Here is a 26,213-nt window from a genome sequence, read left to right on the forward strand (position 1 = left end):
CACTTTAATCTAATTAGAAGATGTTTACCCTTCTTTCAAAAACCAGTTGTACTGGTTGCTATTGGAGTATATTCTCTGGGCACTCGCTCAGAGAAATTCTCAGGATCTCTGAGGAATCTCACATGGGAGCTCTGCTCTCACTCTCCAAAATGACTAAAAGCTTCTTAAACTTCTCTCTAAAGCTAAATAGTTAAGAAGCTGATCCCTCCCCTGGGAGCTGTAAACTGACAATTTCTTTGTGGACCAGTAAATTGAGATTGTCTTCCAAACTAAGCACTGAGCACAGTTTCAAAACTAAAAGAAGCAGATACTACTTGAAGAAGAGAACTTCAGCATCTAAACTTTTGTGCCAGGCTAGTCCATTTTTCCAAAATTTAATTGCAGCAACTCAAAATTGTACGCAGCACTTTGTATGGCCCCTGTGTTCTTGTATACATGCCTGACAACATTGGTGCATGCTTCTAATGAGATGACAGATGGTGTTGTGGGGGATCTCCTCCAAGATCTGGACCAGGGCATCACTGAGCTCCTGGACAGTCTGAGGTGCAACCTGGTGGCATTGGATGGACCAAAACATAATGTCCCAGAGGTGTTCTATTGGATTTAGGTCAGGAAAGTGTGGTGGCCAGTCAATGGTATCAATTCCTTCATTCTCCAGGAACTGCCTGCATACTCTCACCACATGAGGCCAGGAATTGTCGTGCACCAGAAGCCACTGTACCAGCATAGGGTCTGACAATGGGTCCAAGGATTTCATTCTGATACCTAATGGCAGCCAAGGTGCCTTTGCCAAGCCTGTAGCGGTCTGTGTGACCCTCCATGGATATGCCTCCGCAGACAATCATTAACCCACCACCAAACTACTCATGCTGAATGATGTTACAGGCAGCATAATGTTCTCCATGGCTTCTCCAGACCCTTTCACTTCTGTCACGTGCTCAGGGTGAACCTGCTCTCATCTGTAAAAGCACAGGGCACCAGTGGTGCATCTGCCAATTCTGGTATTCTATGGCGAATGCCAATCGAGCTGCATGCTGCTGGGCAGTGAGCTCAGGGCCCATTAGAGGACATGGGGCCCTTGGGTCACCCTCATGAAGTCTTTCTGGTTGTTTGGTCAGAGACATTCACACCAGTGGCATGCTGGAGGTCATTTTGTAGGGCTCTGGCAGTGCTCATCCTGTTCCTCCTTGCCCAAAGGTGCAGATACTGGTCCTGCTGATGGGTTATGGACCTTCTATGGCCCTTTCCAACTCTCCTAGAGTAACTGCTTGTCTCCTAGAATCTCCTCCATGCCCTTGAGACTGTGCAGGGAGACACAGCAAACCTTCTGGCAATGACACGTATTGATGTGCCATCCTGGAGAAGTTGGACTACCTGTGCAACCTCTGTAGGGTCCAGGTATCGCCTCATGCTACCAGTAGTGACACTGACTGTAGCCAAATGCAAAACTAGTAAAGAAACAGTCAGAAAAGATGAGGAGGTAAAAATGTCAGTGGCCTCCACCTGTTAAACCATTCCTGTTTTGGGGGTCATCTCATTGTTGCCCCTCTAGTGCATCTGTTGTTAATTTCATTAACACCACAGCAGCTGAAACTGATTAACAACCCCCTCTGCTACTTAACTGACCAGATTAATATCCCATAAATTTCATTGACTTTATGCTATACTCTGATTAAAAAGTGTTCCTTTAATTCTTTTTAAGCAGTGTATATATATATATATATATATATATATATATATATATATATATATATATATATATTATATCCATCCATCCATTTTCTAACCCGCTGAATCCGAATAGAGGGTCACGGGGGTCTGCTGGAGCCAATCCCAGCCAACACAGGGCACAAGGCAGGAACCAATCCTCCACCAAACCCACCGCAGGACACACACAAACACACGCACACACCAAGCACACACTAGGGCCAATGTAGATATATATAATTGAAGTACATTACATCTGACATCTCATTTTCATTCTGTATTTCTAAAAAAAAAAAATTTCAGTTTGAGAAGCATTTTTTTTTTATACAGGTTTTGTCAATTTGGGTCACAGAGTTAGTCACACAAGAGACAGAGAAGGGAGTCCAGCTTGGGTGTTAAATATTCTAAACATTTTGTGACAAGCATGTTATGTGGTAAACTTGATCCTGCAGAGGATAACCTATTACTTGGCCCATGGTTTATTGTTTACTAGATGCAGCAGAGCAGCTACAGACTGTCCTTGTGCCACTGCTGTTAGAGACGGTGAATCGCTGGTGACCTTGGTCACAATAGTATATGTATTTTCCCCATATTCGTTATAACGAAATTTACCTTTATTAATAAATACTTTTATGGTCCAATGAATTTAATTCAAATGGGATTCCACCTGTATGTATGTATGTATGTATCAGGGATCGGGGACCATAAGGAGGGCAATTTATACCCTAAGACATGAAAGGGCAGCCCCCCTGGATTGCATCGGGGCCACGGGCTTGGGGCTTAGAAGCCCAAACCTGTTGGGGTCCATGGCCACTGCCAGGGGTGCCTGCACAGCTCCGGAAGTGCTGCCTGAAGAGGAGCTGGATTTACGGGCAGTACTGCCGGAGGCTAATCGGGAAGTACCTGCAGCACTTCTGGGTGCACTATAAAAGGGGCCGTCTCACTCCATTCAAGGAGCCAGAGTCGGCTGGAACAGGACGGAGCTTGCAAGAGAGGAGTGGAGGCGGCAGAAGGAAAGTAAAGAACTGAGTAATTGTGAAATTACTGTGGCTGTGTTGTGCTGTATAAAAGAACTGTAAATAAATATAGTGTGGATTTGGACACTGTGTGTCTCAGTATATGTCTGTAGCCGGGTTTCTTATACTATATATGCACAGTTATATTTCTATAATCCTTCTATTTAACAATAAATAAAAATAAATTATATTATTCTGTTACGTAAAACAAGTGTGCTTCAGTTTCCTTCATAATGGTCTAATGGCCAGAAACTGCCTCCTACAACAAAGAAAGGTAAGGTAAATAAAGTAGGAGCCTTACTGAATTATTTAATTAATTACCGGCATTTCCAAATGTAAAACTGATAATTAATTTAAATCTCCCTTCATTTCCTACATTATTATGACATCCCTGCATGGACTGGTTAAGATTGAAAATATATTTTTCAAGGCACCTGTAACAGTAAAAACACACTTGAAAAGTGCAGAATGAAACAAGCAGAATAAACACAACTGCAGGGATGTAAGAAGTGATTTATTGTATAGTTCAGGGTATTGGCCTTCTGATTGGTATAGAATGCTGTAGAATATGTGTTAAAATAAGTGAACAGGGAAAGTAAACTTCACCAATGCCTTTATAAGTGTTTTCTTTGCAAACAGAAAGAGAAGCATGCTAGCTTAGCAACTGAGAGGATGACCGTGGACATATTCATTCTAGGTTAACTCTTCTTGTTTCAGCTGCTCCCATTACGGGTCGCTACAGCGGATCATCTTCTTCTATATCTTTCTGTCCTCTACATCTTGTTCTGTTATACCCATTACCTGCGTGTCCTCTCTCACCACATCCATAAACCTTCTCTTAGGCCTTCCTCTTTTTCTCTTCCCTGGTAGCTGTATCCTTAGCATCCTTCTCCCAATATACTCAGCATCTCTCCTCTGCACTTGTCCAAACCAACACAATCTCGCCTCTCTGACTTTGTCTCCCAAACGTCCAACTTCAGCCGACCCTCTAATGTACTCATTTCTAATCCAATCCATCCTCGTCACACCCAGTGCAAATCTTAGCATCTTTAACTCTGCTACCTCCAACTCTGTCTCCTGCTTTCTGGTCAATGCCACTGTCTCCAGCCCATATACCATTGCTGGTCTCACTACAGTCCTGTAGACCATCCCTTTCACTCTTGCTGATATCCGTCTGTCACAAATCACTCCTGACACTCTTCTCCACCCATTCCACCCTGCATGCACTCTCTTTTTCACCTCTTTTCCACAATCCTCATTATTCTGTACTGTTGATCTCAAGTATTTAAACTCATCCACCTTCGCCAACTACTCCTTGCATCCTCACCATTCCACTGACCTCCCTCTCATTTACACACATGTATTCTGTCTTGTTCCTACTGACCTTCATTCCTCTCCTCTCTAGAACATATCTCCACCTCTCCAGGGTCTCCTCAACCTGCTCCTTGCTATCACTACAGATCACAATGTCATCAGCAAACATTATAGTCCACGGGGACTCCTGTCTAATCTCGTCTGTCAACCTGTCCATCACCATTGCAAATAAGAATGGGCTCAGAGCCGATCCCTGATGTAATCCCACCTCCAACTTGAATGCACTTGTCACTCCTACCGCAAACCTCACCACTGTCACACTTTCCTCGTACATATCCTGTACAAGTCTTACATACTTCTCTGCCACTCATAACTTCCTCAAACAATGCCACAACTCCTCTCGAGGCACCCTGTCATATGCTTTCTCTAGGTCCACATAGACGCAATGCAAATCCTCCTGGCCTTCTCCATCAACACTCTCAGAGCAAACATCGTATCTGTGGTGCTCTTTCTTGGCATGAAACCATACTGCTGCTCACTATTCATCACCTCACTTCTTAACCTAGCTTCCATTACTCTTTCCCATAACTTCATGCTGTGGTTCATTAATTTTATCCCCCTGTAATTACTACAGTCCTGCACATCCCCCTTATTCTTAAATATCGGCACCAGTACGTCTTCTTCTCCACTCCTCAGGCATCCTCTCACTTTCCAAGATTCCATTAAACAATCTGGTTAAAAACTCCACTGCCATCTCTCCTAAACACCTCCATGCTTCGACAGGTATGTCATCTGGACCAACGGCTTTTCCATTCTTCATTCTCTTCATAGCTGTCCTTACTTCCTCCTTGGTAATCTATTGCACATCCTGATTCACTATCTCCACATCATCCAACCACTTCTCTCTCTCGTTCTATTCATTCATCAGCCTCTCAAAGTACTCTTTCCATCTGCTCAACACACTCTCCTTGCTTGTGAGTATGTTTCCTTTCCATCTTTATCCTTTATTACCCTAAAGTGCTGCACATCTTTCCCAGCTCAGTCCCTCTGTCTAGCCAATCGGTACAGGTCGTTTTCTCCCTCCTTAGTGTCCAAACTCTGATACAACTCATTATACAGTGTACACCTTTTCTTTAGCCTTCGCCACCTCTCTCTTAACCGTGCGCCTAACCTCCTTGTACTCTTGTCTACTTTCTGCATCCCTCTGACTATACCACTTCTTCTTTGCCATCCTCTTCATCTGTATACTCTCTTTTACTTCCCCATTCCATCACCAGGTTTCCTTTTCCTCTGTCCAGATGTCACGCCAAGCATCCTTCTTGCTGTCACCCTTACTACATCTGCTGTAGTTTCCCAACTGTCTGGTAATTCTTCACTACCACCTAGTGCCTGTCTCACCTTCACCCTAATCTCAACCTTGCGGTCTTCTTTTTTCAAATTCCACCATTTGATCCTTGGCTCAGCGCTCACTCTCTTCCTCCTCTTGATCTCCAATGTCATCCTACAGATCACCATCCTTAACCACAATTTCCCCTGCCACCACTTTGCAGTCTTCAATCTCCTTCAGATTGACTCTTCTGCATAGGATGTAATCTACCTGTGTGCATCTTCCTCCACTCTTGTACATCACCCTATGTTCCTCCCTCTTCTTAAAATACGTATTCACCACAGCCATGTCCATCCTTTTGACAAAATCCACTATCCTCTGACCTTCATGTCTCTCCTTGACACCAAACCTACCTATCACCTCCTCGTCTCCTCTGTTCCCTTCAACAACATGTCCATTGAAATCCGCTCCAATCACCACTTTCTGTCCCTTTGGTACACTGTTCATCACTTCATCCAACTCACTCCAAAAATCATCTTTCTCATCCACTGCACACCCAACTTGCGGAGCATATGCACTAACAACATTCATCATCACACCTCCAATTTCCAGCTTCATAATCATTACTCTGACACTCTTTCCACCTCCAAAACACTCTTGACATACTGTTCCTTCAGAATAACCCCTACTCCATTTCTCCTCCTATCCACACCATGACAGAACAATTTGAATCCACCTCTGATTCACCTGGCCTTACTCCCCTTCCATTTAGTCTCTTGTACACACAATATATCAGCCTTCCTTCTCTCCATCATATCAGCTAACTCTCTCCCCTTACCAGTCAGACTGCCAACATTCAAAGTTCCTACCCTCAGTTCCACTCTCTTTACCTTCCTCCTCTCCTCTTGCCTCTGGACATGTCAACCTCTCGCCTTCTTCTTCATAAAACACATACTAGTGCAGGAGGAATGCCTTAAGCACTTAGAATGATGAATCGACATACATATTAATGGAAAAAGCAGCCTGCAATCTCACACCTAACTCACAAATGTTTGCGGCTTCAAGCAAAAGATAAAGCAGAGAAACAAGTACCTCTGCTTCAAAATACTAAGGCAGAAAAGAGGAGTCTGGTCAGACAAAGAAAGATGCTGCACACACAACTTCAGACAACTCTCAAGAATGAGCAGGCAGTAAAACAAAAACAGACAGACCTCGAGCAGGCTGGTGACATTGAGAAGCTGCACGTGCCTATATCTCAAGGTGAACTGGGGCCCATGGCCCCCGCGTTCAAGCTGAGCTGAAAGCTCTATGCATGCACAAATTGAACATTGACACCAGCTGAGAAAGTTTTGCAACAAGATCAGAGTAAAAAGTGTGAAACTTTGGTTCAGCTTTTAAACCATCCAATTGCTACAATAGATGACAAAAAACAGCTTGAAAATGATTTGTGCTGATCAACAGTAGAAAAGCAAAAGCAGCTGTTGATAAAAGAAGCCTCTCACTTTAAAGCTGAAAAGTAAACAGTGCTAGCCGAACCCATTAATACAAATGCTAGAATACGTGAAGTTAAAAAAATAGAAAGATTGATTACAGGAAAATTTCAAAATGATAAGAGCTAAATTATTCTTTGAAGCATATGAGAAAATGAAAAGCCCAAATGAATTAGCCTAAGTGAACCAAAAGGGGGATGTTGCTCTCCACCCACACAATCTCAAGTTACACAGAGCACACTTACCACAATAAAGAAGTACTGTTTGAAATGGACCAAGAAAGAAGAGTAAGATTATTTTCTCCTCTGAAAGCTGCATTTTACAAAAAAGAAACCTACTCCTCGTCCTCACAGATAACATTGCATGAAAGACCTCAAAACACAAGTCCTTATAAACCTTTTTATGAGAATGTGACTGTCTTCAACTCAAAGGAAAATGTCTATTAAAAACAATAGTCAGAGGAACTGCTAGTTTCTGTGAAGTGGTCAATTGAAGTAATAATTAATGTGACACATGTGAATATTTAAGAAACATTCATCAAAGCCTAGAATTTGTGCCAGACTTTACCAAACTGGAAAAATTGCTTCTCATCAACAAAAACCCAACTCGACCTGTTCAAAAGTGGACAAAAAGAACAAAACTGGGAAAACCAATACAATTTTTGAGTAATTAATTGTGCAAAGCAGTGGATAGGGAGTATTTTTAGCAGATAGATCCTGCTACGGCTAAAGCCGCACTTCACAAAATAAAACACAGAAAAGGTCAGTCACGTAGGTAAAATTATGAAATATTGAGAGACACCTACATTGAAAGGAAAATATGTCAAGAAAGGGAAAGTGACATAGGATTCAAATATGATCAAGCTGAATATAGATTTGGAGTGTATGCATATAATAGAAATACATAATTAAGCTGAAAAGGAATAGGTAACAAAGCGCTTTTCAAGTGTGCTTGATAAGGCAAAGAAATTGTACATGCCCAAATGCAAAGTAAGAAAGCAGTTCTCTCTCACCAAGAAGATTCAAACACACAGAAAAACGATATAAAGTCCAGTTTTCAAAACAAATCATGCCATTTAACACCGTGCTTTGTGGGACAATACTGTGTCTATCTCAAGCATTCACAAAACTCAAAATTATTTCAGAATCACTACTAAGATGAAGGAAAACCATCCTTCCCTAACAAGCTTCTGTGTATGCTCAATCTCCCAGCCACTAAAAAGGGGAGACGGCAACACAGAAACAAGAACAATCATGTTAAGGAAACTAATTGAAATTCAATGGAAACAAATGTTTCTTTGCACATCTGCAACCAACAGGCATAAACTGCCAGTTTTGCTAAAACTTTAAATGATTATAAAGGTCATACCTTGATACTTATACGGATTAAAGGTTAAAGGTCCATGATACTATAGAGCCAACTGTATGCTCTATTAGACATCAAAGCAAGCTACCTGGAAACTGACAAAGTTAAGCCACTTACCCATGTAGTGCCTAAAACAAAACAGCCTGACATCAGCATGTATTGGTGTTGGTGGGGGGGTAATGGGGGTAGTGAAATGCTGAAAGTATCATGATGAAGATAGTCTTTAGGATCACCGGATCTGTGCAAAATCTGAAGCCAGGCTTAAGCAGTCATTTAGATGCCCTAGCCACTCCCCAGTGACACAATGCTGGTAACAGTGAGTAGACACCAATGAGTAGAAGAACAGGTAGTGAAACCAGGTAAGAAGGTTAAGAAGTGAGACCCTGACACTGGTCTAATTTCTTAGCAGAAAGGAAATCCTGTAATGGCAAAGACTTAATTCATTTCCAAATAGTGTTTGCAGTCTCCAAATCAATCATTGATTCTTCTGAATAAATAACCCTGGACATGAGCGATACCAAATATTCCATGGTAAAGGCATTGCCATTCCCTGGTCTTGAATTCATAAGAATTGAATAAGTCATTAGTGATTACTTAAACAGAAACAAATCTTTATAGTAACCTGTACTTCCACCTGCCATCTCCCCAAAGAACACAGCTGGAAACCCAAGAAGAATGTGAGTGAACCAAGGTATGAGAAGGTAAGGATTTCATGTGGCAGCAAGTTTAATCAAATGCCACTATTCACTGCCAAAGAGCTGGGAACACATTAGTCATCAGAATGTATCCCACATTCTATTCTATTTACAATTCTCAGGCCAGGTGGAGGTAACAAACTCACTCCTTAAATCATTCCTAATTTCCTACAAAGCTTCCAGTTATCCCATAAAAAAACTAAATGGCAAACATCTAAACAATAGTACTTCAAAATTATTGAGTACTGGTACTAAGGATACTGTCACACCCGAGCGATTAGGGAGCAGCTAAAATCCCCGACAAGCAGCGTGAAACCGCAAGGCAGGGGACGGCGACAGTGTACTAACTGATCTCTTTTTATTTCAACAGGAAAAATGAGAAAACACCACTGTGAATTTGTCTCCAATACCCTAACCAGAAGTCTGAGCCGCTTCCGGGTTCCTTTATCCCCTACAGTCCTGCTTTGATGATGTCACTCCGTCAAAAGATCCTCAGCACCTCCTTTCCCAGCTTTCCCATTTCCATTCCCACCTCATAAAATGACAGTTGTTTTGGAATTTTGACCTTCAGTACACGGTGACAGAATCCCAACCCTTAATACTGTTTACTGTGTTTTCTTCACAATACTCATTATGTTAAAATTGTCAATTCTCCAGAATGGTTAATGAAAAAAAAGTCTGACCCAAATTAGGAAAATGAATGTAGCAGTTTTAGACATGTAAACCTAATATCTGGATAAAAAATACAGTCAGGTTTATGTCACAAGAAGACATGTTTGTAGACCACATTTCACAGTCAATGGTTAACCAGTTTGTATTCTCAACTGAGCTCCTAAGAAGAGATATTCAATTAATGTATTCTAGAATACTTATTCTCTTGAAAGAATGAATGATTACTGCTCCTAACTTAAACCAAAACTAGTGACGATAAAAGGCAACCACAGGTGTAAAACACCAACATATATGTTACAAAGAAGAGCAGCTAATTTGGTGATCAGTAGGAAAAATAATAGGAACTTCACGTGTATTCTGGTTACAGATCCTCCATTCAGAATTATAGCAGTTACTTTTTACTTCTTAATAACACATTACACATTTACGTTTTAATTTCATTTTTCACATATCAACTCAAATTTTAAATTTATATTAGATCATCGGTAAGGATATGCAGAAATTACCTTGTAGGCTATCTTGACAATGGAAGGAGCCCACTTATCCAGTTCATAAACCCAATTAGACAATGTCCTGAAATAAAAATAATGTATGGTATTTACAATAGAAATTGTACGCTTTTTCACCATGAACAAACATAATTAGCTACTGTACATCTAATGCTGTATATTCATATTTGAAATGTCAAAATCAGAAATATCTAAATAGAGAAAAATCACAAGTAAAATCAGAAATATCTAAATAGAGATAAATCACAAGTAATACTACCAATATGCATTTAATACATACGATAATGGAACTATAATAAGGTATGGTCCATTGAGTCTCTTGTGCTCCATTAAATACGTGATTAAAGCAATAGTCTGTATTGTCTTTCCAAGACCCATCTCATCGGCAAGGATTCCATTGAGATTGTTATTATACAAAGACACCATCCACTCTAATCCTTGTAGCTGTAAGCAAAACAAAAATACTTGTGTTAAAAATGCTATTTTTATAAAGTGCAATACATGTAGATATTTTATATAAATCAACTATTATAGTAACATGCAGCAAGAACTGAAGAAAAAAACTGGGCAATTTAATATATACTTGTTACAATGTTATGGAAACGGAGAGCTGTTTTATGATAATTTTGTGCAACTTTATCCTGATGTCTAGATGTCTAGATAGACAGATAGATTAGATAGATTAGATAGATAACTTTATTAATCCCAAGGGGAAATTCACATACTCCAGAGGAAGTATACTGATAAAAAAATATTAAATTAAAGAGTGATAAAAATGCAGGTAAAACAGGCAATAACTTTGTATACCCCGGGTGGAATTGAAGAGTCGCATAGTGTGGGGGAGGAACAATCTCCTCTGTCAGTGGAGCAGGACAGTGACAGCAATCTGTGGCTGAAGCTGCTCCTCTGTCTGGAGATGATGCTGTTCAGTAGATGCAGTGGATTCTCCATGATTGACAGGAGCCTGCTCAGTGCCCATCGCTCTGCCACAGATGTCAAACTGTCCAGCTCTATGCCTACAATAGAGCCTGCCAGGCATGAAGCGTCCTTCTTCTTTATGCTGCATCCCCAGCACACCATCGCGTAGAAGAGGGCACTCGCCACAACTGTCTGATAGAACATCTGCAGCATCTTATTGCAGATGTTGAAGGAAGCCAGCCATCTAAGGAAGCACAGTCTGTCTTCTCTTGCACAGAGCATCAGTACTGGCAGTCCAGTCCAATTTAACATCCAGCTGCACTCCAAGGTATTTATAGGTCTGCACCCTCTGCACACAGTCACCTCTGATAATCACGGGGTCCAGGAGGGGCCTGGGTCTTCTAAAATCCACCACCAGCTCCTTGGTTTTGCTGGTGTTCAAGTGTAAGTGGTTTGAGTTGCACCATTTAACAAAGTCTTTGATTAGGTTCATATACTCCTCCGCCTGCATACTCCTGTTGCAGCTCACGATTGCAGTGTTGTCAGTGAACTTTTGCATGTGGCAGGACTCCAAGTTGTATTGGAAGACACTGTCTTTGAAAATTATTTAGTCCCACAAAACTATGTTTACATTTTATTGTCTCAGACTCTAAACTTACTATATATTCATATTTTATCACAGGTCATACTGCAAAGGACTAGCAGTGGGGAAAGTAGCAGGACTTAAGAGTCCCCAAGGAATGCCAAAGAATGGCAGCGAGGAACATAAGCTAGATGAGGGATGGCTGCACCTGTCAGTGGACATTTCCTTCTGTAGAGTAGGCCTGAACAGTGAGCAGCAGGGATGTTATGTTTTAGAGAGGAGCACAAAGGCTCTTAATGGTTTTTAAGGGACAGATCCTGTGTGTTTTCACACCAACAGACTAACTGTCTTAATGGATTACTTATTGATTTATTTATTTAAACAGCGCTTTTGAACAGTGTTGTGAAAATAAAAGCACTGAATTTTTTTTGCACAATCCTTGTTTGTGTACTCACTGCCTGGCTCACCCTTGGACAAGACTATCGAAGGTAACAGGTTCAAGGAACTTTGGCAGATGCAGCCATCCATCACATTTTCACACACCTGACTTACAGTGCACCCGGAAAGTATTCACAGCGCATCACTTTTTCCACATTTTGTTATGTTACAGCCTTATTCCAAAAAGGATTAAATTCATTTCTTTCCTCAGAATTCTACACACAACACCCCATAATGACAACATGAAAAAAGTTTACTTGAGGTTTTTGCAAATTTATTAAAAATAAAAAAAATTGAGAAAGCACATGTACATAAGCATTCACAGCCTTAGCCATGAAGCTCAAAATTGAGCTCAGGTGCATCCTGTTTCCCCTGATCATCCTTGCAGCTTAATTGGAGTCCACCTGTGTTAAATTCAGTTGATTGGACATGATTTGGAAAGGCACACACCTGTCTATATAAGGTCCCACAGTTGACAGTTCTTGTCAGAGCACAAACCAAGCATGAAGTCAAAGGAATTGTCTGTAGACCTCAGAGACAGGATTGTCTCGAGGCACAAATCTGGGGAAGGTTACAGAAAATTTTCTGCTGCTTTGAAGGTCCTAATGAGCACAGTGGCCTCCATCATCCGTAAGTGGAAGAAGTTCGAAACCACCAGGATTATTCCTAGAGCTGGCCGGCCATCTAAACTGAGCAATCGGGGGAGAAGGGCCTTAGTCAGGGAGGTGACCAAGAACCCGATGGTTACTCTGTCAGAGCTCCAGGGGTCCTCTGTGGATAAAGGAGAACCTTCCAGAAGGACAAGCATCTCTGCAGCAATCCACCAATCAAGCCTGTATGGTAGAGTGGCCAGACGGAAGCCACTCCTTAGTAAAAAGCACATGGCAGCCCACCTGGAGTTTGCCAAAAGGCACCTGAAGGACACAATTCTCTGGTCTGATGAGACAAAGATTGAACTCTTTGGTGTGAATGCCAGGCGTCACGTTTGGAGGAAACCAGGCACCGCTCATCACAATGCCAACACCATCCCTACAGTGAAGCATGGTGGTGGCAGAATCATGCTGTGGGGATGTATTTCAACGGCAGGAACTGGGAGACTAGTCAGGATAAAGGGAAAGATGACTGCAGCAATGTACAGAGACATCCTGGATGAAAACCTGCTCCAGAGCGCTCTTGACCTCAGACTGGGGTTACGGTTCATCTTTCAGCAGGACAACGACCCTAAGCACACAGCCAAGATATCAAAGGAGTGGCTTCAGGATAACTCTGTGAATGTCCTTGAGTGGCCCAGCCAGAGCCCAGACTTGAATCCGATTGAACATCTCTGGAGAGATCTTAAAATGGCTGTGCACCGAAGGATAGGTGTGCCAAGCTTGTGGCATCATATTCAAAAAGACATGAGGCTATAATTGCTGCTAAAGGTGCATCGACAAAGTATTGAGAAAAGGCTGTGAATACTTATGTACATGTGATTTCTCAGTTTTTTTATTTTTAATAAATTTGCAAAAACCTCAAGTAAACTTTTTTTTACATTGTCATTATGTGGTGTTGTGTGTAGAATTCTGAGGAATAAAATTAATTTAATCCATTTTGGAATAAGGCTGTAACATAACAAAAAGTGGAAAAAGTGATGCACTGTGAACACTTTCTGGATGCACTGTAACTTGGAACTGACAATCAAGTATATGATATTTTCCAACAGCTAATTCAGTATATTTGACATTAGTTAACATGTTTTTATAATCACGCTGGCAAAATATGTGAATGGCTTTCCTAAGCAGGTGACTATGCGTGACTTGTGTGTTCCTTCCAGTATAAACTCAAACTTGTCTGCTGTAGTATCAGAAAGTACAGAGAAAAACAAAGTTTTAAAGAAAACAACAATATGTTGTTCTGGGATTATTCTATTGCTATGCTCTGATGCAACCTACATTACTAACATTTTAGATGGCACCCACATTCACAATAAATAACAAGTCTTAAATCCTTGTAATAGCCATATATTTTTGGCGAACCAACAGATACTTGTCCCACTACAGAACTCTACTTCAATGTAGCTATAGAACATATAGTGGGCTTCATTCACAACACTGCAATTTGCTTAAAGGGTCTAAAGTAACTGTTGTAAAGAGTGTCAAGTGTGTGCAAGGCTTTGTTTGAATGCAATATCAAGAGCAAATGTTTCTCTTACTCCTACTGCTGCTGGTTTAAACTCAGATTCCTTAATAATATAACTGGGCTGCACTGGATAAAGGTATTCGTAAGCTTATTGTCCATGTTGTGTTCCAAGACAATGAATATTGGTGCTTGGTCTATTTAATAGTGCAAAAGGAAAATGTTACACTCCATTATGTTTATATAAAGACACAGTTAATAACTAGCACCTAAGCATATCTGTAAATACCTGATAGTGTTTCAAGGATCCATTAACCAGAAGACTTGATTGTTTTTCCACCCTTTCAGTAACTGCATGAGCGACTCCATAGTAGGACTGTGCACCTCTTTCTCCAGTCTGCATGCTGTATTCATCATCAACATCCTGTTTGGCTGACCTAGTAAAAATGTTTTTAGATAGATTAAAAAAAGTAGGAATGTTTAATAATTATGGAATCTAGATTTTTAACCATACATTTAAACCTTTATATGACTGTAAGAGAAGGTATCCAGTAAATATAAATAATTACGTGTTTATTTTGTTTTTTATGTTACCTCATGCTTTAGAGAAGTATATTCTGCTGATATGATGCTTATCCGAGATTTGGTCGTGGGGGCAGCAGCTTGAGCAGAAATGCCCAGACTTCTCTCTTCCCGGCCACTTCTTCTAGCTCTTCTTGGGGAATACCGAGGCGTTCCCAGGCCAGCAGGGAGACATAGTCCCTCCAGCATGTCCTGGGTCTTCCCCGGGGCCTCCTCGCAGTTGGATGTGCCCGGAACACCTCACCATGGAGGCATCCTGATCAGATGCCGGAGCCACCTCATCTGACTCCTCTCGATGCGGACGAGCAGCAGCTCTACTCTGAGCCCCTCCCGGATGACTGAGCTTCTCACCCTATGTTTAAGGGAAAGCCCAGACACCCTGCTGAGGAAATTAATTTCAGACGCTTGTATTCGCAATCTCGTTCTTTCGGTCACTTCCCATAGCTAATGACCATAGGCGAGGGTAGGAACGTAGATCGACTGGTAGATTGAGAGCTTTGCCTTACGGCTCAGCTCCTTTTTCACCATGATAGACCAATGCAGAGCCCGCATCACTGCGGACGCCACACCAATCCGCCTGTTGATCTCGCGTTCCATTCTTCCCTCCCTCGTGAACAAGACCCTGAGATACTTGAACTCCACCACTTGAGGCAGGATCTCACTCCCAGCCATGAGAAGGCACTCCACCCTTTTCCGGCTGAGGACCATGGTCTCGGATTTGGAGGTGCTGATTCCCATCCCAGCCGCTTCACACTCAGCTGCGAACCGATCCAGAGAGAGCTGAAGCTCACGGCCTGATAAAGCAAACAGGACAACATCATCCGCAAAAAGCAGTGACCCAATCCTGAGTCCACCAAACCAGACCCCCTCAACACCCTGGCTGCGCCTAGAAATTCTGTCCATAAAAGTTATGAACAGAATCGGTAACAAAGGGCCCAACTCTCACTGCAAACGGGTTTGACTTACTGCCGGCAATGCGGACCAAGCTCTGACACCGGTTGTACAGGGACCGAACAGCCCTTATCAGGGGGTCCGGTACTCCATACTCCCGGAGCACCCCCTACAGGGTTCCCCGAGGGGCATGGTCGAACACCTTTTCCAAGTCCACAAAACACATGTAGACTGGTTGGGCAAACTCCCATGCACCCTCCAGGACCCTGCTAAGGGTGTAGAGCTGGTCCACTGTTCCGCATCCAGGATGAAAACCACACTGTTCCTCTTGAATCCAAGGTTCAACTGTCCAATGGACCCTCCTCTCCAGGACCCCTGAATAGACTTTTCCAGGGAGGCTGAGGAGTGTGATCCCTCTGTAGTTGGAACAAACCCTCCGGTCCCCTTTCTTAAAGAGGGGGACCACCACCCCGGTCTGCCAATTCAGAGGCACTTTCCCCGATGCCAATGCGATGTTGCAGAGACATGTCAACCAAGACAGTCCTATAACATCCAGAGCCTTAAGGAACTCTGGCACTGCTTCCTCATTGGAAGGCATGTAAGTGAGATTGAGGAGGTCTTCGAAGTACTCCCCCCACCGACCCAAAACGTCCAGAGTCGAGGTCAGCAGCGCACCATTCCCACCCTATACAGTGACGACACTGCACTGCTTCCCCCTCCTGAGACGCCGGACGGTGGACCAGAATCTCCAAAAAGCCATCCGAAAGTCGTTCTCCATGGCCTCCCCAAACTCCTCCCACGCCCGAGCTTTTGCCTCAGCAACCACCAAAGCCACATTCCGCTTGGCCTGCCAATACCTATTAGCAAACTCCTGAGTCCCACAGGATTAAAAGGGTCCTGTAGGACTCTTTCAGCTTGATGGCATCCCTCACCACTGGTGTCCACCAACAGGTTCGGGGATTGCCGCCATGACAGGCACCGACCACCTTACGGCCCCAGCTCCGGTCAGATGCCTCAATGATAGAGGCACGGAACATGGCCAATTCAGACTCAATGTCCCCCCCTCCCTTGGGGCGTGGTCAAAGTTCTGCTGGAGGTGGGAGTTGAAGCTACTTCTGACAGGGGACTCTACCAGACGTTCCCAGCAGACCCTCACAACACCTTTGGGCCTACCAGGCCTGACCGGCATCCTCCAACACCACCGAAGCCTACTCACCACAAGGTGGTGATCAGTTGACAGCTCCGCCCCTCTCTTCACTTGAGTGTCCAAGACATGTGGCCGCAGGTCTGACGACACGACCACAAAGTCGATCATCGAACTGAGGCCTAGGGTGTCCTGGTGCCAAGTGCAAATATGAACACCACTATGCTTGAACATGGTGTTCGTTCTGGACAATCTGTGGCGAGCACAGAAGTCCAATAACAAAACACCACTCAGGTTCAGATCAAGGGGGCCATTCCTCCCAATCATGCCCTTCCAGGTCTCACAGTCATCGCCCACGTGAGCACTGAAGTCTCCCAGCAGTACAAGGGAGTCCCCAGAAGGTATACCCACTAGTACCCCCTTCAGGGACTGCAAAAAGGGTAGGTACTCCAAAATGCTGTTCAGCACATACGCACAAACAATAGTTAGGATCCATCCCCCCCACCCGAAGGCGGAGGGAGGCTCCCCTCTTGTCCACCGGGGTAAACTCCAATGAAAAGGCTCCATGGGGCAATAAGTATGCCCACACCCGCTCGGCGCCTCTCACTGGAGGCAACTCCAGAGTGGTGGAGAGTCCAGCTCCTCTCAAGGAGATTGGTTCCAGAGTCCAAGCTGTGTGTCGAGGTGAGCCTATATCTAGCCGGAACCTCTCGACCTCGCGCACTAACTCAGGCTCCTTCCCCTTCAGAGAGGTGATATTCCACGTCCTAAGAGCCAGTTTCTGTAGCGGAGGATCAGACCGCCAAGGCAAGCATGGGAAACCCAATATTTCCCCCTGGACGCTAGATGGCAGCCTCCCTGGGTTGCAGCAGTGCTTCAGACTCCCGCAGGGCTTCATGGGAGTTGGAGTTTGGTGCAGCCCTGTTGGGTTTCGTAGACACTGCCAGGGGGTGCAGCAGCAGGAGCTCCTAGCCCCTTTTGGGCACTAGTTTCATCACACCTGGAAGTACAGCTGGATGTCAGTAATCAAGCACCTGGAGCACTTCCGGGTACCTAATAAAAGCAGCCAGTAACCACCACTCATTGGTCAGAGTCGGGAGGAGGAGGACAAAGCTTGGAGAAGTGGTGGTAGAAGAGAAAGTGTGTGGTGTGTTTGGTGGTGCTTGTACACTTGGGACTGTGTTGTGCAGGTGAAGAAAAATAAAAGTTTATTTATTTTATATGTGCCTCCAGTGTGAATCTGTGTCGGGTCAGGCGCCTATATAGTGCCTTTTGTTACAGTGTACATCTGGCACTTTTCCATGTAAATAGTTTCTGCTTGTAATTATAAATAAACCTACCAATTTAATTCATCATACTATTTTCTATTATTATTTTTATTAGTCTTATTTTATGCCGAGTAAAATACTACTGATTAATGAGTTGGTTAGTATGCTAAAAATAACTAAAATGGATTAGATACCCTATATGTAACGTTCACTGAACACTAATTAATAACCTACATAATTTTTCTATCAGTTTAACTCAAGGATCACAAACAAGATGGCTGATTTAGCTATAGAGGGGTATATGTATTACTCACACACCATTTATTTGCTCTTCTATATAAATCCCTTTCACTTGGAAAGGTTCTTGGAAAAGTTAAGGCTTGATAAATCATTTTTACTGAAATTGTAGATGTGACAGCAACAAAATACAGTCATGTGAAAAAGAAGGTACACCCTCTTTCAATTCTAAAGTTTTACACATCAGGACATAAATTAAAATCATCTAGTCCATAGCAGGTCCTAAAATTAGGGAAATAAAATCTCAGATGAAAAACAACACGACATATTACATTGTGCCATTACTTATTTAACAAAAACTAAATGCAGAAGTAGTGTGTGAAAAATTAAGTTGACCCTTACTGCCTCAATAGGAATCAAGAGGGTAAGTAGCAGCCAGGTGCTGCTAATCAATAGCACTTGATTAACTGATCATCAGCAAGTGCGACCATCTCTATAAAAGCAGAGGTTTTAGCAGTTTGCTGGTCTGGAGCATTCAAGTGTGTGTTAATACAATGCCAAGGTGGAAAGACATCAGTAATGATCTTAGAGAAGCAATTATTACAGCCAATCATTCTGGGAAGGGTTATAAAGCCATTTCCAAACAGTCTGAAGTCCATCATTCTACAGTGAGAAAGATTTACAAGTGGAAAACATTCAAGACAGTTGCCAATCTTCCCAAGAGTAGACATCCCAGGAAATTCACTCAAAGTCAGACCGTGTAATGCTCTGAGGAACTGCAAAAAACCTAAGAGCTACATCTCAGGCTCTACAGGTCTTAAATAGCATGTTAAATGTTAAAGTTCATGACAGTACAATTAGAAAAAGACTGAACAAGTATGGGTTGTTTGGAAGGGTTGCCAGGAGAAAGCCGGTTCTCTCTAAAAAAAAAAGGTAGCAAGGCTTGTGTTTGCAAAGCAGCATTTGAACAAACCACAAGACTTCTGGAACAATGTCTTTTGGACAGATGAGACCAAAGTGAACATTTTTGGCCATAATACACAGCTCCACGTTTGGCAAAAACCAAACATAGCGTATCAGCACACCAGGAGTAATAATTTGGGCTTATTGTGCAGCCACAGCCTCTGGGACAATGATCCCAAGCACACCAAAAATCTTCAACAGAATGTATGAAAAAGAAAAGAATCAAGGTGTTGCAATGGCCCAGTCAAAATCCAGACCTCATCCTGATTTAAATTTTGTGGTGGGATCTTAACAATGCTGTGCATAAACAAAAACCCACAACCCTCAATGAATTAAAGCATCATTGCAAAAAGAGTGGGCCAAAACTGTTCCACAATGATGTGAGGGACTGATAAATTCATACAGAAAATGATTACTTCAAGTTATTGAGGCACCACTTTTGGCAGAAATCTTTTGATTCATGGGGTGTTACTTAGTTTTTCACAAGTCTCCTCCATTTTGGCTTCATTTTAGTTAAATAAACAATGACACGGTGGGCTCTGTTGTGTGTCGTTTTACACCTAAGGTTATATTTAAATAATTTTAGAACCTAGTAAGGAACAGATGTTTCATCATTATGTCCTGATACGTACGTTATGTCCACAGAACTGTAAGAGTGTACTTTCTTTTTGACTTGACTGTATAATAGCCTTGGCAGTTATAGTGCAATTACAAGCAGGAAAAAAAGCAGTTACAGTCATTAAAAAATACAGATACATACTCAATTATATGTTTTGCAGCATTCTCTGAAACTTCATCACTGTTAGGATCAATAGACTTCTTCTCCTCAGATTCTGGTCTAGATTGTTCTTCATCTTCATCCTTTGCAAAGACAAACAAAATTTGCTGATTAATTAAAACTAGCATCCATTTGTGGTAGGGCCATGGTCATACATATTTTAAGGCATGTTACAACATTTGTCAATATTTCATCAATTTTCTATATCCTAAATTTTACATACTACAATCTATTATTACAAGGTTTGGTAAAGTGTAAATATATAGTGTGTATGAAGAACAATTGTTAAAAAGGAAAAGAAGTACATAAATTACACAATATAGTACATATTCAACAGTGCATAGCAGCAATTCCCTAATGCTTTCTTCTGAAGAAGACTTTTTGATGAAAACTTTTAAAAACTCTGAAAAGCTCAAGAGAATTGTAATGCCCATTCAGACAAAAAGGGTTAAGCCTTAAGCTGCACATATTGTCTGCAGGATCCACATCTGAGCTTCTTAAAGCATACTATTCAGATATATGTTTGATCATTAACTTTACCACAGATAAAAACAACACAGCATCTTGGAATGATGAGCTAAGCAAGGCATTCTACAATACAAATGATTGATTAAAGTGGCATGAAAGTAAGAATTTCTTTTTATTATAGACTGCTGATGAGTGTGAGATCAAAGCTCTGTCTGGGTTGCAAAACTCAAAAACAACAGTACTTCAACTGGATACAATATGAGAAAGTAAATGCTGCTTCCACTATTGTTTTTTAATTTCTAAGTACAGTATCTTAGACATGATGGGCAAGAATATTCAATAAGTAAAAAAAAAAAATTATAGCCTGCTTTCCAATAGCAATAAGCTCCCTTTTTTAAGTCCACAATTGTTTTTACTGTTGCCATGAAGGTAAAATGGCAAGCTGAACTGCTGATCACGAATCAGGGTGCATTTCCTGAAAGTTTTGCAATGCTAAGTAGTTTTGTTATCTCATGCTTAAGATTGTTCATTAATTACATAGTGTTTCCCAAAACCCTTTGCAACTGAAGCAGTGCATAATCTCTTTCGGAAATTAACAAGGGAACTGACTCAAAAGTCCAAATAAAGACATTTTTTATTTGAACTTTACCCTGCAATTCTGTTACAGAGACAGAGGTCATCATCACAAAACAACATGTCTGTTGGGCACAGACACTCACGAACAAGAGTAAGCAGAAAAAATAAAATCTGCAGGAACTGACAGAACACCACATAGCTCAAAAAGTACAAAGGATTATGAAGAATGTGAGTGGTTCTCATCAGGGTAAAGTTCAGGGTTAAACTTTGGGTCCCTGGTCAGGACATAGATAACAATGCAGCTGGTAGCAAATTGCAGTGATAAACAAATACAATAATAATAATAATAAAATTATTAATAATAATAGTATTAACAATAATAAAAAACACCAATATGTCAATGTTGCAATATAAATATAAAATTATAATGAAGACCACTGATTAGCGCAAAATGAGCTATTTGTAGTTTAAACACCTGTAGACTTTTTGAGTACATAACGAGTTAACTAATCCAACTCTCTACGTAATCAGTCACATTCTTTAAAGTGGGAAGGCAAATCACGCCTTAGTACCAGCAACAGCACCAGCTATCCAGAAAACTTTTTCCAACTAAACTTGAGACACCTTTTCAGACAGCGCCGTCCAAGAAGCCAAGTCTAAGATCTATATGCTTTTTTGGGGGAGGACATGAACCCCTTGGACCATCTCAGTAATACAGGCTGCTCAGAGGTAGAACCCTCATTGTTTTTGCTGTTTATCTATGTCATTCACTAAGATGATCATTTCAGTGAAATGTACCCCAGATCCAGATACCTATCACCATTGCCTGAAGCCAGACATCCAAGTAATTAAGTCCAGTAAACAAAAGCATTCTGTGCACCATTTCAATAGAGCAGAGAAGGAGCACATAATAATTTTATAAATATGTAACAAATGACAATTATTGTGTTAAAATATCTTAAATGTTTCATGGGAATTATTTTCCTGGAAAAAAGTGTTCTCTAGCAATAAACACTGTATATTTTTTATTTAAATTGTACATTAGATTATTGCTAATAAAGCTCTATTTAAACATTGTTTCATACATTACATCTATAAAGATTATATAATGTTACAGAATGTAGCTTGCTTTATGGTATCTTTAATCAAAGAAAAATCTGTGAATACAATTATTTCTATCAAAATAATAAAGCTATGTTAAAAAGTTAAATGAATGAAATAATTTGATTTCAAAGATAAATTATAAAAAAAAAAAAAACAGTATAAACATAGCTCACCTCTTCCTCAAATTCAGATCCACTTTCTTCACTGTCTGATCTTGGGGCAACTTCATATCTAAAACACAATAAAACCACTAATAAAGACCAGAATAGATAAAGCTATCATAAAGAAATCAGTAACAAAAAAGGGCACATAACAAGTGGCAAAGGTGTAAGTATGCATTATATATATAAAAGATATATATGTTTGTGACTGCACTTACTGTAAAGGTTACAATACAAAATTTGAGACTTTATTCATAAATAGTGCTTTACAAACACTAGGTAAAATTAAAATAATGTCAAAGATATTGCAGATAGTAACAAAAATATTTGTACCAGCAAGTAATATGACTAGCATCTCATATTGCTTTACTTTCATATTATTACCATCTTATGTTCTAAATCTCTCAAATATGATTCTAAAGTTGTCAAATCACATAAAGGGGAAGAAAACATCAATTAAGAATCAAAGCAAATTTAATAAACTCCTGAGGTTCCAACAGAATATAAAACAAGATGCTAACAACTCCAACTCTGGAAGTTACCAGGCCACTAAATTCCCTTAAGTGGAAACCTGGAACACCTATTATATGACTGCTAGTCATGTAAGAAAGGTTTTCTATAATAACCAGTGTATAATACTTATAATTGATTAAATAATGAATCATGCATTCTGCTACTCAAAAAAGACCACATGTAATTCTAAAATGAAAAATAAATTGTCGATGTGTAATTATGCATTATACTGTCATATGAAAAATTTTGGGAACCCCTCTTAATTCTTTGGATTTTTCTTTATCATTGGCTGAGCTTTCAAACTAGAAACTTCCTTTTAATATATAACATGCCCTATGGAAACAGTAGTATTTCAGCAGTGACTTTAGGTTTATTGGATTAACAGAAAATATGCAATATGCATCATAACAAAATTAGACAGGTGTATAAATTTGGGCACCCCAACAGAGATATTACATCAATACTTAGTTGAGCCTCCTTTTGCAAATATACCAGCCTCTAGACGCCTCCTATAGACTTTGATTAGTGTCTTGATTCTAGATGGAGGTATTTTTGACCATTCTTCCATACAAAATCTCTCCAGTTCAGTTAAATTTCATATCTGCCGAGCATGGACAGCCTGCTTCAAATCATCCCATAGATTTTCAATGATATTCAAGTCAGGGGACTGTGACGGCCATCCCAGAACATTGTACTTCTCCCTCTGTGTTTTGGGTCATTGTCTTGTTGGAATTTTCAACCCCTACGTAACTTCAACTTTGTGACTAATGCCTGAACATTATCCTGACGTATTTGTTGATATTGGGTTGAATTCATCCGACCCTCGATTTTAACAAGGGCCCCAGTCCCTGAACTAGCCCCACAGCATGATGGAACCTCGACCAAATTTGACAGTAGGTAGCAGGTGTTTTTCTTGGAAGGCGGTGTTCTTCTTCCGCCATGCAAAGCATTTTTTTTTTTTTAATGACCACATAACTCAATTTTTGTCTCATCAGTCCAAAGCACTTTGTTCCAAAATGAATCTGGCTTGTCTAAATGAGCATTTGCATACAACAAGCGACTCTGTTTGCGGCGTGAGTGCAGAAAGGGCTTCTTTCTCATCACCCTGCCATACAGATGTTTTTTGTGCAAAGTACGCTGAATTGTAGAACGATGTACAGATACACCATCTGCAACAAGATGCTCTTGCAGGTCTTTGGAGGTGATCTGTGGGTTGTCTGTAATCATTCCCACAATACTACGATATGCCACTCCTTTATTTTTCTTGGCCTGCCAGACTTGGGTTTAACAGCAACTGTGCCTGGGGCCTTCCATTTTCTGATTACATTCCTTACAGTTGAAACTGACAGTTTAAACTTTTGAGACAACTTTTTGTAGCCTTTCCCTAAACCATGATACTGAACAATCTTTGTTTCAGATCTTTTGAGAGTTGCTTTGAGGATCCCATGCTGTCACTCTTCAGAGGAAAGTCAAAGTGAAGCACAACTTGCAATTGACCACCTTAAATACCTTTTCTCATGATTGGACACACCTGTCTATGAAGTTCAAGGCTTAATGAGCTAATCCAACCAATTTGGTGTTGCAAGTAATCAGTATTGAGCAGTTACATGCATTCAAAATCAGCAACATTACAAGTGTACCCAAATTTTTGGAAAGCCAGTTTTTCACATTTGATTTAATTTCATACAACTAAATACTGCTTCACTAAAAATCTGTAGTTGTTCGGAAAACAACCCAGTACTCAGATGTTCCTAGGAAATGAAAGACATACCACTGTTATCTTTTTTGTTGAAAGTAGAGTAAATTATTATGCAGGCTAAGAGGGGTTCCTAAACTTTTTCATATGACTGTATATAAAATAGATAGTATATATGTGTGTGAAAATGATGGCAACAACTGTAAAAATTACAATATAAATATTGTTACAATGTTCTTCTAAAGTTGTGAAGTTTATATAGGGAAAAAAAGAAAAATTAATTCTGTACCAATAACTAATATAACTATCATGTTGCATGGCTTTCCTTTCATGATATTGCCTCCTTATTTTTTCTAAATCTCTCATACATGAATAAAATGTTACAGCCATTTTGCAAACTGCTAGCTTAACTTAGGTAGACAAAAGCAACTCCCTCAAACTGTACAGAGTTTATAAACAAATCAGCCTCATGAACTGTAAGGACACTAACAAGGTTAGTACTGCAATTTTAAATGTAAAAAAATGAATCTAGCAAATAAATAAATACATACATACAGTTTGAGAATAGTGTTGTACATACCCAGGGTTCATTTCAAGCCAAGCTTCTAACTGACTGGACTTCGGTGCGTCTGTTCCCTGTAGTACTTTGCCAGTTTCAGTCTGGATAACTTTAACTGGAAGTTCACTCATTTGACTGCTTTCATCTATTGGCTGTAAGAAGTATAATAAATTGAGTTAAATTATCATGCAGGATTCATGCATATTGCTGTTCTGTTTTCATTTCAAAGTTCACAAAATCTGAAAATATTTGAACCTCATAATTGACATTCACTTTTTCTATGGTTCTTCACCTAAAACACCATTCTTATTAAATCAACCATTTAAGAATCACTTTCTAATAAACACAAATGTGAATGATGTATAGCCCCATATTATGCAAACCTGTGTTTGTTGTTTAATTATAAAAAAGCAATCTACACTAGCAACACAGTGTTATAGAAAAAAGAAAAATAATTAAATAACCTGGCTAGTGTAAGAAAAAGTAGCCAATAATCTACTGTTAAAAAAAAGTTCCATAAGTTTATTTAGTTTTTTAGAACAATACATTGAAAATAAACATACACATATATACTGCAGGACACAGAATATATGAATATTCAATGCAAGTTTTATTTTTTGGAAATCATCCTTGCCATCTTCCCTTATGGGTATTCATTTCCAAATGTTGTTTAAAGTTTTTTTTCCTTTATCTCCTTCTATCATGCCAGATACTCCATACAATACAAGGTGAGCTATAGTGGTGCAAATAACCTCTAACCTTCAAAAACTAGAATACCAGAATGATTCTAAGCATATCTGCAGGCTATAATTAAATGACTAAAAAAGAAAAGAATCAGGGTTTTGGAATGACCAAACCCACTGAGATGCCCTCAGACTTCAATGAAAAGAAGCCACTGTAAGAAGAAGTAGTGTTAAATTTGAAAAAATAAAATGATTAGTTTAATGGAATGCTTCTGCATTTAGACTTATTTTAGGTCCTTGATGTTTGCCCACAAGATTAGATTTATCTAAATTTTAGGACTCTGTAAGGACTTTTTCACTTGGCTGTATTTTTTATATTTATATACACCGGTAGTGTATGTGTTTATTTATATATATATATATTTCTTTTCAATTTTTGTG

The 26,213-nt window shown here is 40.4% G+C and overlaps 1 protein-coding gene across 3 annotated transcripts in view; it reads right to left on the reverse strand.

Moving 5' to 3' along the window:
* Nucleotides 1–26,213, reverse strand: part of smarca2 (SWI/SNF related, matrix associated, actin dependent regulator of chromatin, subfamily a, member 2) — a 151,822-nt gene that overhangs the window by 68,998 nt on the left and 56,611 nt on the right. For all 3 annotated transcript variants that reach the window (XM_039758580.1, XM_039758578.1, XM_039758579.1), the window contains 6 exons: nt 25,111–25,241; nt 22,334–22,391; nt 19,995–20,095; nt 14,439–14,586; nt 10,376–10,539; nt 10,093–10,159 (listed from right to left, as the gene is read on the reverse strand). In XM_039758580.1, the coding sequence (XP_039614514.1) occupies nt 10,093–10,159; nt 10,376–10,539; nt 14,439–14,586; nt 19,995–20,095; nt 22,334–22,391; nt 25,111–25,241 (669 nt within the window). The remainder of the gene's footprint in view (nt 1–10,092; nt 10,160–10,375; nt 10,540–14,438; nt 14,587–19,994; nt 20,096–22,333; nt 22,392–25,110; nt 25,242–26,213) is intronic.

This window comes from Polypterus senegalus, chromosome 7 (genome assembly GCF_016835505.1).
Source record: "Polypterus senegalus isolate Bchr_013 chromosome 7, ASM1683550v1, whole genome shotgun sequence".
NCBI lineage: Eukaryota > Metazoa > Chordata > Cladistia > Polypteriformes > Polypteridae > Polypterus > Polypterus senegalus.